Source organism: Bombina bombina, chromosome 12 (genome assembly GCF_027579735.1).
Source record: "Bombina bombina isolate aBomBom1 chromosome 12, aBomBom1.pri, whole genome shotgun sequence".
In the NCBI taxonomy this organism is placed as follows: domain Eukaryota; kingdom Metazoa; phylum Chordata; class Amphibia; order Anura; family Bombinatoridae; genus Bombina; species Bombina bombina.
In genome coordinates, this window is record NC_069510.1 from 144,939,471 (window position 1) to 144,956,593 (window position 17,123).

The window sequence follows — 17,123 nt, forward strand, 5'->3', positions numbered from 1 at the left end:
CCCCGTGAAGATGTGGTTTGTGCCAGGAGTCCTCTCTTCTTCGGAGATTCAGTCCGCGCTTCATAGAGGTCGTTGGTCTTTGGCTTTGTGATCAATGGTCTTGACTCTTCTATAGCCGTTACAGGAGATCTGCGCAGTGTCTCCGGGAGCTCCATGCTGTGTTGCGATCTGTGCCATGCGGTAAGGGTAGTCTCTGCATGTCGTTGATGATACGGGGCGGAAAGATCCATCTCCAGATTTTTATCAGAGGTTGTGATTGTTGTGCTCCCGACAGGGCAGCAGTTCAGTAGGAAGTCCAGCGGGCATGATCAATGAGGAGTTGGAATAGTGCCTCTAGTTTTTGTCATTGTATGCTGATAACACTTCCTTGGGCCTGCCTCCTCTGCCGTTGTCATGTTAGCTGTAGTGTGTTGGTGGTCCGTAATCAATCGATATCCTCTTCTGTTTTCAAGCGACCCTCTTCACCTAGAGATATTGTTGGTGATCATGCTGTTAGGTCAGTATGGCTAGTAAGAGCAGAGTACCTCGGCTTACCGAGGAGGGTAGCGTAGCCTATTGTGTGCTCCTGCGATAGGCCCCAATAGTCTGAATCCGAGCTCCAGAATCACAGACACAGCCTAGGGCGAGATGTGCGAGACACCACTATATGTTGTGATACCATGAAAAGTAGAGTGGGTGAATTTGCTGTAAATAGACTCCTTTAGCCGGCGGATTAGTAGAGATTCAGCCGAAGCCATGGAAAGTGCAATCGCTGTTCAGACACGCCCCCATTAGTATCCTTTTTTACAGCAGTTATTTGCCAATATCCAAATACCACCCACCATTTGCCACAGACCACAAGGCTAACCACGGTCATAAAGTTAGCATAAAATGATTTGTTTTGCAGTTGTTATCTGATAAATCCAATTATGGACATGTATGTAGCATGGTAAGCCTTGATAAGTCAGCAGGGTGCATTGCAAGTTCTAAGAAACAATTTTCAGAACTTAATTACATGAAAATGGGCCAAAATAATTAATGAAAAATATTACAAAGTTGTATCATAATGCATAAGTAAAGATTTTATATAAAAATGTCAAGGTGTTTACTGTCCCTTTAAGAGTAAAACAATTCTCCAGTACACTCTCCCTTAAACATTGATAAAGAAACCTGCAGAATAGCAAGAACAAGCTCACTGATGAACCAATGATACGAGCCACAATGGATCTTCAAGAGTACAAAGCTGTATGCAATGTGCCCGGGCACAAGTAACGGCACAGTGTTCAGTATGGGCATCTGCAGATGTTTTATTTAGATGAAGGCTGTAAATAAACCATAAAACATGCAGTGGGAGTGAGCTGTTTGTTATACACCTGAGCTGCAGATGATTGTAAAAATAGTGCTTCATTGGCATCAGAAGATTAACTTGTAGAGGAGGGTATTGCTCCTGGTGTACCCCCTTAGGATGCCCAGTGCCTTCTCTAGCAATGAACTGGTTCATAGAGGCAGAGCACAGCTCCACGTCAGCTCTATAACTGTAGTTACATTAAGGTGATGTGTCTGCTTCTCTCTGCAGCTCGCGCTGTTTGATAAACTGTCACATGCGGGGAAACTAACGCCAGAACAACAACGGCAGGTAGTATTTGTCACATGTATAAGACCCCTGTATAACAACACCTCTGTATTAGCCTCTTGCTGCATCACCTCTAGCTGACCAACACTGCATGGCTCTTTCCCTCTTCTCACCGCTGCTACTACACAGTGTAAATCCTCCCTGTCTATTAGCTTGTCACCTCTGCTACTACACAGTGTAAATCCCCCCTGTCTATTAGCTTGTCACCTCTGCTACTACACAGTGTAAATCCTCCCTGTCTATTAGCTTGTCACCTCTGCTACTACACAGTGTAAATCCTCCCTGTCTATTAGCTTGTCACCTCTGCTACTACACAGTGTAAATCCTCCCTGGCTATTAGCTTGTCACCTCTGCTACTACACAGTGTAAATCCTCCCTGTCTATTAGCTTGTCACCTCTGCTACTACACACTGTAAATCCTCCCTGGCTATTAGTTGGTCACCTCTGCTACTACACACTGTAAATCCTCCCTGTCTATTAGTTTGTCACCTCTGCCACTACACACTGTAAATCCTCCCTGTCTATTAGCTTGTCACCTCTGCTACTACACAGTGTAAATCATCCCTGTCTATTAGCTTGTCACCTCTGCTACTACACAGTGTAAATCCTCCCTGTCTATTAGCTTGTCACCTCTGCTACTACACAGTGTAAATCCTCCCTGTCTATTAGCTTGTCACCTCTGCTACTACACAGTGTAAATCCTCCCTGTCTATTAGCTTGTCACCTCTGCTACTACACAGTGTAAATCCTCCCTGTCTATTAGCTTGTCACCTCTGCTACTACACAGTGTAAATCCTCCCTGGCTATTAGTTGGTCACCTCTGCTACTACACACTGTAAATCCTCCCTGGCTATTAGTTGGTCACCTCTGCTACTACACACTGTAAATCCTCCCTGGCTATTAGTTTGTCACCTCTGCTACTACACACTGTAAATCCTCCCTGTCTATTAGTTTGTCACCTCTGCTACTACACAGTGTAAATCCTCCCTGTCTATTAGCTTGTCACCTCTGCTACTGCACAGTGTAAATCCTCCCTGTCTATTAGCTTGTCACCTCTGCTACTGCACAGTGTAAATCCTCCCTGTCTATTAGCTTGTCACCTCTGCTACTACACAGTGTAAATCCTCCCTGTCTATTAGCTTGTCACCTCTGCTACTACACAGTGTAAATCCTCCCTGTCTATTAGCTTGTCACCTCTGCTACTACACAGTGTAAATCCTCCCTGTCTATTAGCTTGTCACCTCTGCTACTGCACAGTATAAATCCTCCCTGTCTATTAGTTTATCACCTCTGCTACTGCACAGTATAAATCCTCCCTGTCTATTAGTTTATCACCTCTGCTACTGCACAGTATAAATCCTCCCTGTCTATTAGCTTGTCACCTCTGCTACTACACAGTGTAAATCCTCCCTGTCTATTAGCTTGTCACCTTTGCTACTACACAGTGTAAATCCTCCCTGTTTATTAGCTTGTCACCTCTGCTACTTCACAGTGTAAATCCTCCCTGTCTTTGAGCTTGTCACCTCTGCTACTACACAGTGTAAATCCTCCCTGTCTATGAGCTTGTCACCTCTGCTACTACACAATGTAAATCCTCCCTGTCTATTAGCTTGTCATCTCTTCTACTACACCGTATAAATCCCCCCTGTCTATTAGTTTGTCACCTCTTCTAGTACACAGTGTAAATCCCCCTGTCTATTAGTTTGTCAGCGCTGCTACTACACAGTGTAAATCCTCCCTATCTATTAGCTTGTTACCTCTGCTACTGTACAGTATAAATCCTCACTGTCTTTTAGCTTGTCACCTCTGCTACTACACAGTGTAAATCCTACTTGTCTATTAGCTTGTCACCTCTGCTACTACACAGTGTAAATCCTCCCTGTCTATTAGCGTGTTACCTTTGCTACTGTACAGTATAAATCTCCCCTGTCTATTAGCTCGTCACCTCTGCTACTACACAGTGTTAATCTTCCCTGTCTATTAGTTTGTCACCTCTGCTACTACACAGTGTAAATCCTCCCTGTCTATTAGTTTGTCACCTCTGCTACGACACACTGTAAATCCTCCCTGTCTATTAGCTTGTCACCTCTGCTACTGCACAGTGTAAATCCTCCCTGTCTATTAGCTTGTCACCTCTGCTACTACACTGTGTAAATCCTCCCTGTCTATTAGCTTGTTACCTTTGCTACTGTACAGTATAAATCTCCCCTGTCTATTAGCTTGTCACCTCTGCTACTACACAGTGTTAATCTTCCCTGTCTATTAGTTTGTCAACTCTGCTACTGCACAGTGTAAATCCTCCCTGTCTATTAGCTTGTCACCTCTGCTACTACACAGTGTTAATCTTCCCTGTCTATTAGTTTGTCACCTCTGCTACTACACAGTGTAAATCATCCCTGTCTATTAGTTTGTCACCTCTGCTACTACACAGTGTAAATCCTCCCTTATTATTTGCTTGTCACCTCTGCTATTACACAGTGTAAATCCTCCCTGTCTATTAGCTTGTCACCTCTGCTACTACACAGTCTAAATCCTCCCTGTTTATTAGCTTGTCACCTCTGCTACTACACAGTGTAAATCCTCCCTGTTTATTAGCTTGTCACCTCTGCTACTACACAGTGTAAATCTTCCCAGTCTATTAGCTTGTCACCTCTGCTACTACACAGTGTAAATCATCCCTGTCTATTAGCTTGTCACCTCTGCTACTACACAGTGTAAATCCCCCCTGTCTATTAGCTTGTCACCTCTGCTACTACACTGTGTAAATCCTCCTTGTCTATTAGCTTGTCACCTCTGCTACTACACAGTGTAAATCCTCCCTGTCTATTAGCTTGTCACCTCTGCTACTACACAGTGTAAATAATCCCTGTCTATTAGCTTGTCACCTCTGCTACTACACTGTGTAAATCCTCCCTGTCTATTAGCTTGTCACCTCTGCTACTACACAGTGTAAATCCCCCCCTGTCTATTAGCTTGTCACCTCTGCTACTACACAGTGTAAATCCTCCCTGTCTATTAGCTTGTCACCTCTGCTACTACACAGTGTAAATCCTCCCCTGTCTATTAGCTTGTCACATCTGCTACTACACAGTATAAATCCTCCCTGTCTATTAGTTTGTCACCTCTGCTACTACACAGTGTAAATCCTCCCCTGTCTATTAGCTTGTCACCTCTGCTACTGCACAGTGTAAAACCTCACCGCCTCTTAGCTGCGTCTGTAATTTTAGGGCCTTTCCCAGTTTAATTGCACTGATTCTCTTTATATGATCCCATGGCCTCTGTGGTCATCCATATGTCCTATATCGCTCTGACTGGTGCTTATATGTACTGTGTGTGTATATACATATATATAATCCATGCCCTTCCCCATTGACATCATACTATATTTGTCTAGTACTCCTTATATTTCAGAAATACATTACCCATGATGCTTAGGCCCTCTAAAATCCAGCTGAGCATCATGGCAAATGTAGTTCTGAAACATCTGGAGAGCCAAGGTTCCCCATCCCTGGTTTAGCATAATGCCATGTATCTTTTACTGACCCATGCCCTCTGTGTCTAGCCTCATGCCTTGTATATCTCTGACCCATGGTCTCTTCCTCTGACCTCATGCCTTCTGTGTCTAGCCTCCTGCCTTCTGTGTCTAGCCTCCTGCCTTCTGTGTCTAGCCTCCTGCCTTCTGTGTCTAGCCTCCTGCCCTCTGTGTCTAGCCTCCTGCCCTCTGTGTCTAGCCTCCTGCCTTCTGTGTCTAGCCTCCTGCCTTCTGTGTCTAGCCTCCTGCCTTCTGTGTCTAGCCTCCTGCCTTCTATGTCTAGCCTCCTGCCTTCTGTGTCTAGCCTCCTGCCTTCTGTGTCTAGCCTCCTGCCTTCTGTGTCTAGCCTCCTGCCTTCTGTGTCTAGCCTCCTGCCTTCTGTGTCTAGCCTCATGCCTTCTGTGTCTAGCTTCATGCCTTCTGTGTCTAGCCTCCTGCCTTCTGTGTCTAGCCTTCTGTGTCTAGCCTCCTGCTCTCTGTGTCTAGCCTCCTGCCTTCTGTGGCTAGCCTCCTGCCTTCTGTGGCTAGCCTTCTGTGTCTAGCCTCATGCCTTCTGTGTCTAGCCTCATGCCTTCTGTGTCTAGCCTCATACCCTCTGTGTCTAGCCTCATGCCTTCTGTGTCTAGCCTCATGCCTTCTGTGTCTAGCCTCATGCCTTCTGTGTCTAGCCTCATGCCTTCTGTGTCTAGCCTCCTGCCTTCTGTGTCTAGCCTCATGCCTTCTGTGTCTAGCCTCATGCCTTCTGTGTCTAGCCTCATGCCTTCTGTGTCTAGCCTCATGCCTTCTGTGTCTAGCCTCATGCCTTCTGTGTCTAGCCTCCTGCCTTCTGTGTCTAGCCTCATAGCTTCTGTGTCTAGCCTCATGCCTTCTGTGTCTAGCCTCCTGCCATGTATCTCTCTGACCCATGCTCTCTCACTCTGAATCCATACTCTTTGTCTAGCCCCATGCCTTAAATGTCTCTGACTCATGCTTACTCCCCCTGATACCACACTCTTTGTGTCTCTGATGTATATGGCTTCACTTTCTGATCCTGTACTTCCCATGTCTAGACCTGTACCCTTTATCTTTATGACCCAAACCTTCTCCCCCTAACTTCTTATACTGTAAGTCCCTCTGACCCAATACCCTGTATGTCCAGCCCATTGCACCTTAGGCCTCTCTGCCACATAACCTCGGTGCTTAGCCCAGTGCCCTATATTTCTCTCACTCATGCCCTATGACTCTGCCCCCCTGCCCCCTGTATTTAGCCCCATCCACTTTATCTATGCAACCCCCCTTCTTGATTAGACCATATAATCTATCTCCCTCTAACCCTGTGTCTCTTCCATGGTCTTGCAGGCAGTTATGGAACTCAGAGCATCTCTTGAGGGTCTGGAGCACAGGTATTTGAGGGCAAGAGACAACAATCATCAGGGAAAGCACCAGACAAACAAGCCTGAGGAGTTGGACGCTCAGAGGTATCTGTGGAGGGGGGGGGGGGTATGCTGTATGCTTAACCCACTGCTGTGTGGAGTATCAGACTTGGTGTGTGGGGATTTCAATGTATTTTCTTCTCCAGGGCCCTGGAAGGTGCCATATTCCAGCTAGGTGTTCAACTGGACGAGATACAGGACAGAGTGGAAGATTCAATTGTCCGCTCACAGGCCCAGCCTACTACTGATGCACTAACAGCATCTCCAGTGCCATCAAGCAGGACCCCAAGACCTGCTATTCCCCCGTCCTATCCAGAGGTAAGTACACTTCTTGGTCTGCCCTGACAAAAGGGATTGTAGGAACACAAAGCACATATATTTTGTATAATAACATTTTACTTTTAGTAGGTCAAGTCAAATTAATATTTAATAGAAAAAGCTTGTATGAACGATTAGTAAATATGATAAAGGCCTAGAGAACCCTTGATTTCTCCTAAAAACTGGAGTATAGTCACTAGTCTAGAGAAAAAATCGGTATGTTTACACCACAACATCAAGGTTCAGGAAAGACTTCAGTATTGTAGAAAGATTTTATAAAGGCTTTTGTATGGGGCACAATGCGTTCGCTTGTGTTTTGTTATGTTTTCCCAGTTTTTGGCCACTTTTGTTGTACTGAGGGTGTCTCTACCTGACACAAAAGTTTCCTGCTATTGGCCAGGAAAGTGGAGCCATTCTTGGTGCTTGGCCTTTAACAAACCTTCTGTTTGGGGTGTATACATACCTGATTTGTCTTTTTTCTTTAGGAGAAATTAAGGGTTTTATCAGATTATATTTATTTACTTTTCTAAAAGCTTTTTCTCAGAAATATCAATTTTATTAGACCTATTAAAAAGAACATTTATGCTTACCTGATAAATGTATTTCTCTTGTTAAGTGTATCCAGTCCACGGATCATCCATTACTTATGGGATATTACCTCCTCCCCAACAGGAAGTGCAAGAGGATTCACCCAGCAGAGCTGCTATATAGCTCCTCCCCTAACTGCCATTACCAGTCATTCTCTTGCACCCAACGAATAGATAGGATTTGTGAGAGGACTGTGGTGATTATACTTAGTTTCATACCTTCAATCAAAAGTTTGTTATTTTATAATAGCACCGGAGTGTGTTATTCCTTCTCTGGTAGAATTTGAAGAAGAATCTACCTGAGTTTTTCTATGATTTTAGCCGGAGTAGTTAAGATCATATTGCTGTTTCTCGGCCATCTGAGGAGAGGTAAACTTCAGATTAGGGGACAGCGGGCAGATTAATCTGCAAAGAGGTATGTAGCATCTTATTATTTTCTGACAATGGAATTGATGAGAAAATTCTGCCATACCGATATAATGTAAACTCAGCCTTAAATGCAGTAGCAGCAACTGGTATCAGGCTGTCATGTATGTATATTTTACACTTCAGTATTCTGGGGAATGGCACTTCACTGGAATTATACTGTATGCATAAAACTTTAGCCTAATTTGCAGGGACTAGCAACAGGCTTTTTAATAACACTTAATTTATTTATGTTAAACGTTTTTTGCTGGCATGTAAAATCGTTTAATTTTCTGAGGTACTGGGTGAAAAAATGTTTTGGGCACTATTTTTTTCCACTTGGCAGTCGTTTTATTTAATTTATGACAGTTTACTGATCTCTCTCACTGTTGTGTATGAGGGGGAGGGGCCTTTTTTGGTGCTTTTGCTACGCATCAAAAAATTCAGTCAGAAGTTTATTGTCTTCCCTGCATGATCCGGTTCATCTCTACAGAACTCAGGGGTCTTCAAAACTTGTTTTGAGGGAGGTAATCACTCACAGCAGAGCTGTGAGATTGTAGTTGACTGTGATAAAAAAACGTTTATTTCTGTATTTTTTTTTTTTTTTTCTGCTATCAGGGTTAGTTATCCTTTGCTAATGGGAGCAATCCTTTGCTAAAATTGTGTTTTTTACAAAGATTTGATGCTATAACTTTTCAGTTTATTAATTTTCAACTGTCATAACTTTTTCTGTGCTTCTTATAGGCACAGTACGTTTTCATATTATAGTAAATTACTTGAAAAGTATTTCCAAGTTGCTAGTTTATTTGCTAGTGTGTTAAACATGTCTGATTCAGAGGAAGATATCTGTGCTATATGTGCTAAAGCCAAAGTGGAGCCCAATAGAAATTTATGTACTAACTGTATTGATGCTACTTTAAATAAAAGTCAATCTGTACAAATTGAACATATTTCACCAAACAACGAGGGGAGAGTTATGCCGACTAACTCGCCTCATGTGTCAGTACCTGCATCTCCCGCTCGGGAGGTGCGTGATATTGTAGCGCCGAGTACATCTGGGCGGCCATTACAAATCACATTACAGGATATGGCTACTGTTATGACTGAAGTTTTGGCTAAATTACCAGAACTAAGAGATAAGCGTGATCACTCTGGGGTGAGAACAGAGTGCGCTGATAATATTAGGGCCATGTCAGACACTGCGTCACAATTTGCAGAACATGAGGACGGAGAGCTTCATTCTGCGGGTGACGGTTCTGATCCAAACAAACTGGATTCAGATATTTCAAATTTTAAATTTAAGCTGGAAAACCTCCGTGTATTACTAGGGGAGGTGTTAGCGGCTCTGAATGATTGTAACACAGTTGCAATACCAGAGAAAATGTGTAGGTTGGATAAATATTTTGCGGTACCGGCGAGTACTGACGTTTTTCCTATACCTAAGAGACTTACTGAAATTGTTACTAAGGAGTGGGATAGACCCGGTGTGCCGTTCTCACCCCCTCCGATATTTAGAAAGATGTTTCCAATAGACGCCACCACACGGGACTTATGGCAAACGGTCCCTAAGGTGGAGGGAGCAGTTTCTACTTTAGCTAAGCGTACCACTATCCCGGTGGAGGATAGCTGTGCCTTTTCAGATCCAATGGATAAAAAGTTAGAGGGTTACCTTAAGAAAATGTTTGTTCAACAAGGTTTTATATTGCAACCTCTTGCATGCATTGCGCCTGTCACGGCTGCAGCAGCATTTTGGTTTGAGTCTCTGGAAGAGACACTTGAATCAGCTCCATTAGATGAGATTACACACAAGCTTAAAGCCCTTAAGTTAGCTAACTCATTTATTTCAGATGCCGTAGTACATTTAACTAAACTTACGGCTAAGAATTCCGGATTCGCCATTCAGGCACGCAGAGCACTGTGGCTAAAATCCTGGTCAGCTGACGTTACTTCTAAATCTAAATTGCTTAATATACCTTTCAAAGGGCAGACCTTATTCGGGCCCGGGTTGAAAGAAATTATCGCTGACATTACAGGAGGTAAAGGCCATGCCCTGCCTCAAGACAGAGCCAAACCTAAGGCTAGACAGTCTAATTTTCGTTCCTTTCATAATTTCAAAGCAGGAGCAGCATCAACTTCCTCTGCACCAAAACAGGAAGGAGCTGTTGCTCGCTACAGACAAGGCTGGAGACCTAACCAGTCCTGGAACAAGGGCAAGCAGGCCAGGAAACCTGCTGCTGCCCCTAAGACAGCATGAATCGAGGGCCCCCGATCCGGGAACGGATCTAGTGGGGGGCAGACTTTCTCTCTTCGCCCAGGCTTGGGCAAGAGATGTCCAGGATCCCTGGGCGTTAGAGATCATATCTCAGGGATACCTTCTAGACTTCAAATTCTCTCCCCCAAGAGGGAGATTTCATCTGTCAAGGTTGTCAACAAACCAAATAAAGAAAGAGGCGTTTCTACGCTGCGTACAAGATCTTTTATTAATGGGAGTGATCCATCCGGTTCCGCAGTCGGAACAAGGACAAGGGTTTTACTCAAATCTGTTTGTGGTTCCCAAAAAAGAGGGAACTTTCAGGCCAATCTTGGATTTAAAGATCCTAAACAAATTCCTAAGAGTTCCATCGTTCAAAATGGAAACTATTCGGACAATTTTACCCATGATCCAAAAGGGTCAGTACATGACCACAGTGGATTTAAAGGATGCTTACCTTCACATACCGATTCACAAAGATCATTACCGGTATCTAAGGTTTGCCTTTCTAGACAGGCATTACCAGTTTGTAGCTCTTCCATTCGGATTGGCTACGGCTCCGAGAATCTTCACAAAGGTTCTGGGTGCTCTTCTGGCGGTACTAAGACAGCGAGGAATTGCGGTAGCTCCGTACCTAGACGACATTCTGATACAAGCTTCAAGCTTTCAAACTGCCAAGTCTCATACAGAGTTAGTACTGGCATTTCTAAGGTCGCATGGATGGAAGGTGAACAAAAAGAAGAGTTCTCTCTTTCCACTCACAAGAGTTCCCTTCTTGGGGACTCTTATAGATTCTGTAGAAATGAAGATTTACCTGACAGAAGACAGGTTAACAAAGCTTCAAAATGCATGCCGTGTCCTTCATTCCATTCAACACCCGTCAGTAGCTCAATGCATGGAGGTGATCGGCTTAATGGTAGCAGCAATGGACATAGTACCCTTTGCATGTCTACATCTCAGACCGCTGCAATTGTGCATGCTAAGTCAGTGGAATGGGGATTACTCAGACTTGTCCCCTACTCTGAATCTGGATCAAGAGACCAGAAATTCTCTTCTATGGTGGCTTTCTCGGCCACATCTGTCCAGGGGGATGCCATTCAGCAGGCCGGACTGGACAATTGTAACAACAGACGCCAGCCTACTAGGTTGGGGCGCTGTCTGGAATTCTCTGAAGGCTCAGGGACAATGGAATCAGGAGGAGAGTCTCCTACCAATAAACATTCTGGAATTGAGAGCAGTTCTCAATGCCCTTCTGGCTTGGCCCCAGTTAACAACTCGGGGGTTCATCAGGTTTCAGTCGGACAACATCACGACTGTAGCTTACATCAACCATCAGGGAGGGACAAGAAGCTCCCTAGCAATGATGGAAGTATCAAAGATAATTCGCTGGGCAGAGTCTCACTCTTGCCACCTGTCAGCAATCCACATCCCGGGAGTGGAGAACTGGGAGGCGGATTTCTTAAGTCGTCAGACTTTTCATCCGGGGGAGTGGGAACTTCATCCGGAGGTCTTTGCCCAAATACTTCGACGTTGGGGCAAACCAGAGATAGATCTCATGGCGTCTCGACAGAACGCCAAGCTTCCTCGTTACGGGTCCAGATCCAGGGATCCGGGAGCGGTTCTGATAGATGCTTTGACAGCACCTTGGACCTTCGGGATGGCTTATGTGTTTCCACCCTTCCCGATGCTTCCTCGATTGATTGCCAGAATCAAACAGGAGAGAGCATCAGTGATTCTAATAGCGCCTGCATGGCCACGCAGGACTTGGTATGCAGATCTAGTGGACATGTCATCCTGTCCACCTTGGTCGCTACCTCTGAAACAGGACCTTCTGATCCAGGGTCCCTTCAAACATCAAAATCTAATTTCTCTGAAGCTGACTGCTTGGAAATTGAACGCTTGATTTTATCAAAACGTGGTTTTTCTGAGTCAGTTATTGATACCTTAATACAGGCTAGGAAGCCTGTTACCAGAAAGATTTACCATAAGATATGGCGCAAATACTTATATTGGTGCGAATCCAAGAGTTACTCATGGAGTAAGGTTAGGATTCCGAGGATATTGTCTTTTCTACAAGAAGGTTTAGAAAAGGGTTTATCCGCTAGTTCCTTAAAGGGACAGATTTCAGCTCTGTCCATTCTTTTACACAAACGTCTGTCAGAAGTTCCGGACGTTCAAGCTTTTTGTCAGGCTTTAGCTAGGATCAAGCCTGTGTTTAAAACTGTTGCTCCACCATGGAGTTTGAACTTAGTTCTTAATGTTTTACAGGGGGTTCCGTTTGAAACCCTTCATTCCATTGATATCAAGTTGTTATCTTGGAAAGTTCTGTTTTTAATGGCGATTTCCTCGGCTCGAAGAGTCTCTGAGTTATCTGCCTTACATTGTGATTCTCCTTATCTGATTTTTCATTCAGACAAGGTAGTTCTGCGTACTAAACCTGGGTTCTTACCTAAGGTGGTCACTAACAGGAATATCAATCAAGAGATTGTGGTTCCATCTTTGTGTCCTAATCCTTCTTCGAAAAAGGAACTTCTGCTACACAATCTAGATGTAGTCCGTGCCCTGAAATTTTATCTACAGGCATCTAAGGATTTTCGACAAACGTCTTCCCTGTTTGTCGTTTATTCTGGTCAGAGGAGAGGTCAAAAAGCTTCGGCTACCTCTCTCTCCTTTTGGCTTCGTAGCATAATACGGTTAGCCTATGAGACTGCTGGACAGCAGCCTCCTGAAAGAATTACAGCACATTCTACTAGAGCTGTGGCTTCCACTTGGGCCTTTAAGAATGAGGCTTCTGTTGAACAGATTTGCAAGGCTGCAACTTGGTCTTCTCTTCATACTTTTTCCAAATTTTACAAATTTGACACTTTTGCTTCTTCGGAGGCTGTTTTTGGGAGAAAGGTTCTTCAGGCAGTGGTTCCTTCCGTATAAAGAGCCTGCCTGTCCCTCCCGTCATCCGTGTACTTTAGCTTTGGTATTGGTATCCCATAAGTAATGGATGATCCGTGGACTGGATACACTTAACAAGAGAAAACATAATTTATGCTTACATGATAAATTTATTTCTCTTGTAGTGTATCCAGTCCACGGCCCGCCCTGTCACTTTAAGGCAGGTAATTTTTCCATTAAACTACAGTCACCACTGTACCCTATGGTTTTCCTTTCTCTGCATGTTTTCGGTCGAATGACTGGTAATGGCAGTTAGGGGAGGAGCTATATAGCAGCTCTGCTGGGTGAATCCTCTTGCACTTCCTGTTGGGGAGGAGTTAATATCCCATAAGTAATGGATGATCCGTGGACTGGATACACTACAAGAGAAATAAATTTATCAGGTAAGCATAAATTATGTTTTCTTTTTTGACACAATGAGTCCACGGATCATCTTAATTACTAATGGGATATTCACCTCCTGGTCAGCAGGAGGAGGCAAAGAGCACCACAGAGGAGCTGTTAAATAGCTCCTCCCTTCCCTCCCACTCCAGTCATTCGACCGAAGTTAGGAAGTGAAAGGAAAAGCCATGGTGCAGAGGTGTCTGAAGTTTACAATAACCCACAACCTGTCTAAAAACACAGGACGGGCCGTGAACTCATTGTGTCAAAAAATAAATACATTTATCAGGTAAGCATACATTTTCTTTTCTTTTTTAAGACACGATGAGTCCACGGATCATCTTAATTACTTATGGGATTCAATACCCAAGCTAGAGTATACAGATGATACGGGAGGGACAAAACAGGGAACCTAAACGGAAGGCATCACTGCTTGAAGAACCTTTTTCCCAAAATCTTCCTCAGCCGAGGCAAAAGTGTAAAATTTGTAGAACTTTGAAAAAGTGTGAAGAGAGGACCAGGTTGCAGCCTTGCAAATCTGTTCCACAAAAGCTTCATTTTTGAACGCCCATGAGGAAGCAACAGCCCTCGTGGAATGAGCCGTAACCCTCTCGGGAGGCTGCTGTCCATCAGTCTCATATGCAAAACGTATGATATTCTTCAGCCAAAAAGAAAGAGAAGTAGCCGTAGCTTTCTGTCCCTTAAGTTTTCCTGAGAAAACCACAAACAAAGAAGAAGACTGACTAAAGTCCTTAGTCGCCTGCAGGTAAAACTTTAAAGCATGGACCACGTCCAAATTGTGCCGAAGTCTTTCCTTCTGAGAATAAGGATTAGGACACAAGGAAGGAACAACAATCTCCTGATTAATGTTCCTATCAGAAACAACCTTTTGAAGAAATCCTAATTTAGTACGTAAAACTACCTTATCTGAATCGAAAATAAGATAAGGAGACTCATACTGTAATGCCGAGAGTTCTGACACTCTCTGAGCAGAAGAAAAGAAAATGTATGCTTGCCTGATAAATGTATTTCTTTTTTGACACGATGAGTCCACGGATCATCTTAATTACTAATGGGATATTCACCTCCTGGTCAGCAGAAGGCGGCAAAGAGCACCACATCAGAGCTGTTAAATAGCTCCTCCCTTCCCTCCCACTCCAGTCATTCGACCGAAGTTAGGAAGAGAAAGGAAAAGCCAAGGTGCAGAGGTGTCTGAAGTTTACATAACCCACAACCTGTCTACAAGAACAGGGCGGGCCGTGGACTCATCATGTCAAAAAAGAAATACATTTATCAGGTAAGCATACAGTTTCTTTTCTTTTTTAAGATACAATGAGTCTACGGATCATCTTAATTACTAATGGGATCCAATACCAAAGCTAGAGTACACAGATGATACGGGAGGGACAAGACAGGGAACCTAAACGGAAGGCACCACTGCTTAAAGAACCTTTCTCCCAAAGACGGCCTCAGCCGAGACAAAAGAGTAAAGAGAAGACCAAGTTGCAGCCTTGCAGGCTTGTTCCACAGAGGCTTCATTTTTGAATGCCCATGAAAAAGCAACATCCCTCGTAGAATGAACCATAATCCTCTCAAGATGCTGCGGTCCAGCAGTCTCATATGCAAAATGGCTGATACTCCTCAGCCAAAGGGAAAAAGAAGTAGCCGTAGCTTTCAGTCCCTTACATTTTCCTGAGAAAACTACAAACAATGCCGAAGACTGACGAAATCCATAGTCGCCTGCAGGAAAAAAACTTTAATGCACATACCACATCCAAATTGTGCAGAAGTCGTTTAATCTGAGAAATAATATTGGGACACAAAGAATGAACAACAATCCCCCAATTAATGTTCCGATCAGAAACTACCTTAGCAAGAATTCCTAATTTAGTACATAAGACAACCTTACCAGCAAGAAAAAGAAGGTAAGGGAGCTCATTCTGCAAAGCCGAAAACTCGGACCCCTGCCATCAGAAGAATTAGCAACAATAAAACTCAGACTCCATAGTGGAGTAACTGGATAGAACACAGGCCTGATCCTGACCCAGGCCGGAGAAAATTATTGTTCATCTGGAGAATCTGTCAGATGCTTGAGAAACAAAATAGGCAATGCAGAAACTTAACCCTTTAGGGAACTTGTTGATAGTCGTTTCTCCAACCCTCTTGGAAAAAAGACAAAATTCTCGGTATCCTAACGCTACCCCATGAGAAACCCTTGGAGTCACACCCGTAAAGATAAACCCTCCTAGTTATAGGCTTACTAGCCAGAATCATGGTCTCAATGACTGAGAAGAAAATCCCGCTTGGAGAAAATTAAGTGTTCAATCTACAAGCAGTCACTTCAGAGAAACCAGACTTGGGTGAAGTAATGGCCCTCTTATTAAAAGGTCCTTCCCCAAGGAAACACCAGGGTGGAAGAGAAGACATATCCACCGGATCTGCATACCAAATTCTGCGAGGCCGAGACGGAACAAGGTGGATTACCTAGGGCCTCTCCTGCCAGATTTGAGCAACGACCCGAGGAGAAAACAAACGGGTAGATACGCTAGACTGAAAGTCCAAGATGCTGCCCAGAACATCTTATCAGTACCGCCTGAAGGTCCCTGGACTTTGACTCGTACCACGAAACCCTGGTACTCTACCAAGACAGATGAAAAGTCTGCCCGTCCAGAAAGTCCGCCTCCCAGTTAACCACTCCTGGGATGTGGACCGCCGATAGACAGCAATAGTGGGTTTCCCCCACCGAATAATATTGGTTATCTCTGTCATTGCCTAGGAACTCCTCGTTCTTCCCAGATGATTGATGTAAAATCCAAATGGAACCAGATAAACTGGACCGAGTCTCACTGGGACCAGGCAGAAGAATAATGAAGATTGCTCTCATCTCTGGAATATTTATAGGAAGAACAGACTCAAACTAAGTCCAAACTCCCTGAGCCTTTAGAGATCCCCAGCCCCCATTCTAGAAGGCTGGTGATTGTTGGCACAATTATCCAGGACGATCTGCGAAAGCAGGATCCCTGGGGAAAATGACTTGGAAACAATTTCAAAGTACCAGCACCTGGGGGAGGATCTGAACTCCCAACCTTCTGCTCCCCAAACAGCTGTGCTAGCCACCAAGCTATCTTAGAGAAACAGCCACTATAGAAGAGATCCCTTGTCTCCTAATCCAGTAATATTTGAGGAGACAAGTCCGCATCAACTCCATTCCATTATTAGAACATGAATAACTGTAAAGGTAAGAGAAGAAACCCGACCAAACGGGTTGATGTCCATTGCGGCAACCAACAGCCTGATACCTCCATGCACTGAGCCACTGACGGCCAAGGAGTGGACTGCAGAACTAAACCAGAATTTAATCCTTAATTTCCTGACTTCTGCCAGAAAAACTATAAAGATAGATTTTTTTGAGTTAAACAGCTTCTTTCCAAAATCACCTTCCAACAGAGAGATCAAAGGAAGGAAGACAATATGTAGAAAGGATGGTGCCAGGAGCAGGATGTCGTCCTGATAGGACGCCACTGCAATGCCCCGTAACCGAAGCACCGCCAACAGCCACCCCAAAACCTTTGAGAAAAATCCTGAGAGTTGTAGTAAGACCGAAGGGAAGAACCGCAAATTGGAAGAGTTTGACCAGAAGGCAAACCCCTTAAACGTGTGATGATCCTGGTGAAAAGGA

At 44.1% G+C, this 17,123-nt stretch overlaps 1 protein-coding gene across 2 annotated transcripts in view; it reads left to right on the plus strand.

Moving 5' to 3' along the window:
• Window positions 1-17,123, plus strand: part of AKNA (AT-hook transcription factor) — a 203,982-nt gene that overhangs the window by 21,289 nt on the left and 165,570 nt on the right. For both annotated transcript variants that reach the window (XM_053695755.1, XM_053695756.1), the window contains exons 7-9: window positions 1,556-1,615; window positions 6,483-6,601; window positions 6,703-6,874. In XM_053695755.1, the coding sequence (XP_053551730.1) occupies window positions 1,556-1,615; window positions 6,483-6,601; window positions 6,703-6,874 (351 nt within the window). The remainder of the gene's footprint in view (window positions 1-1,555; window positions 1,616-6,482; window positions 6,602-6,702; window positions 6,875-17,123) is intronic.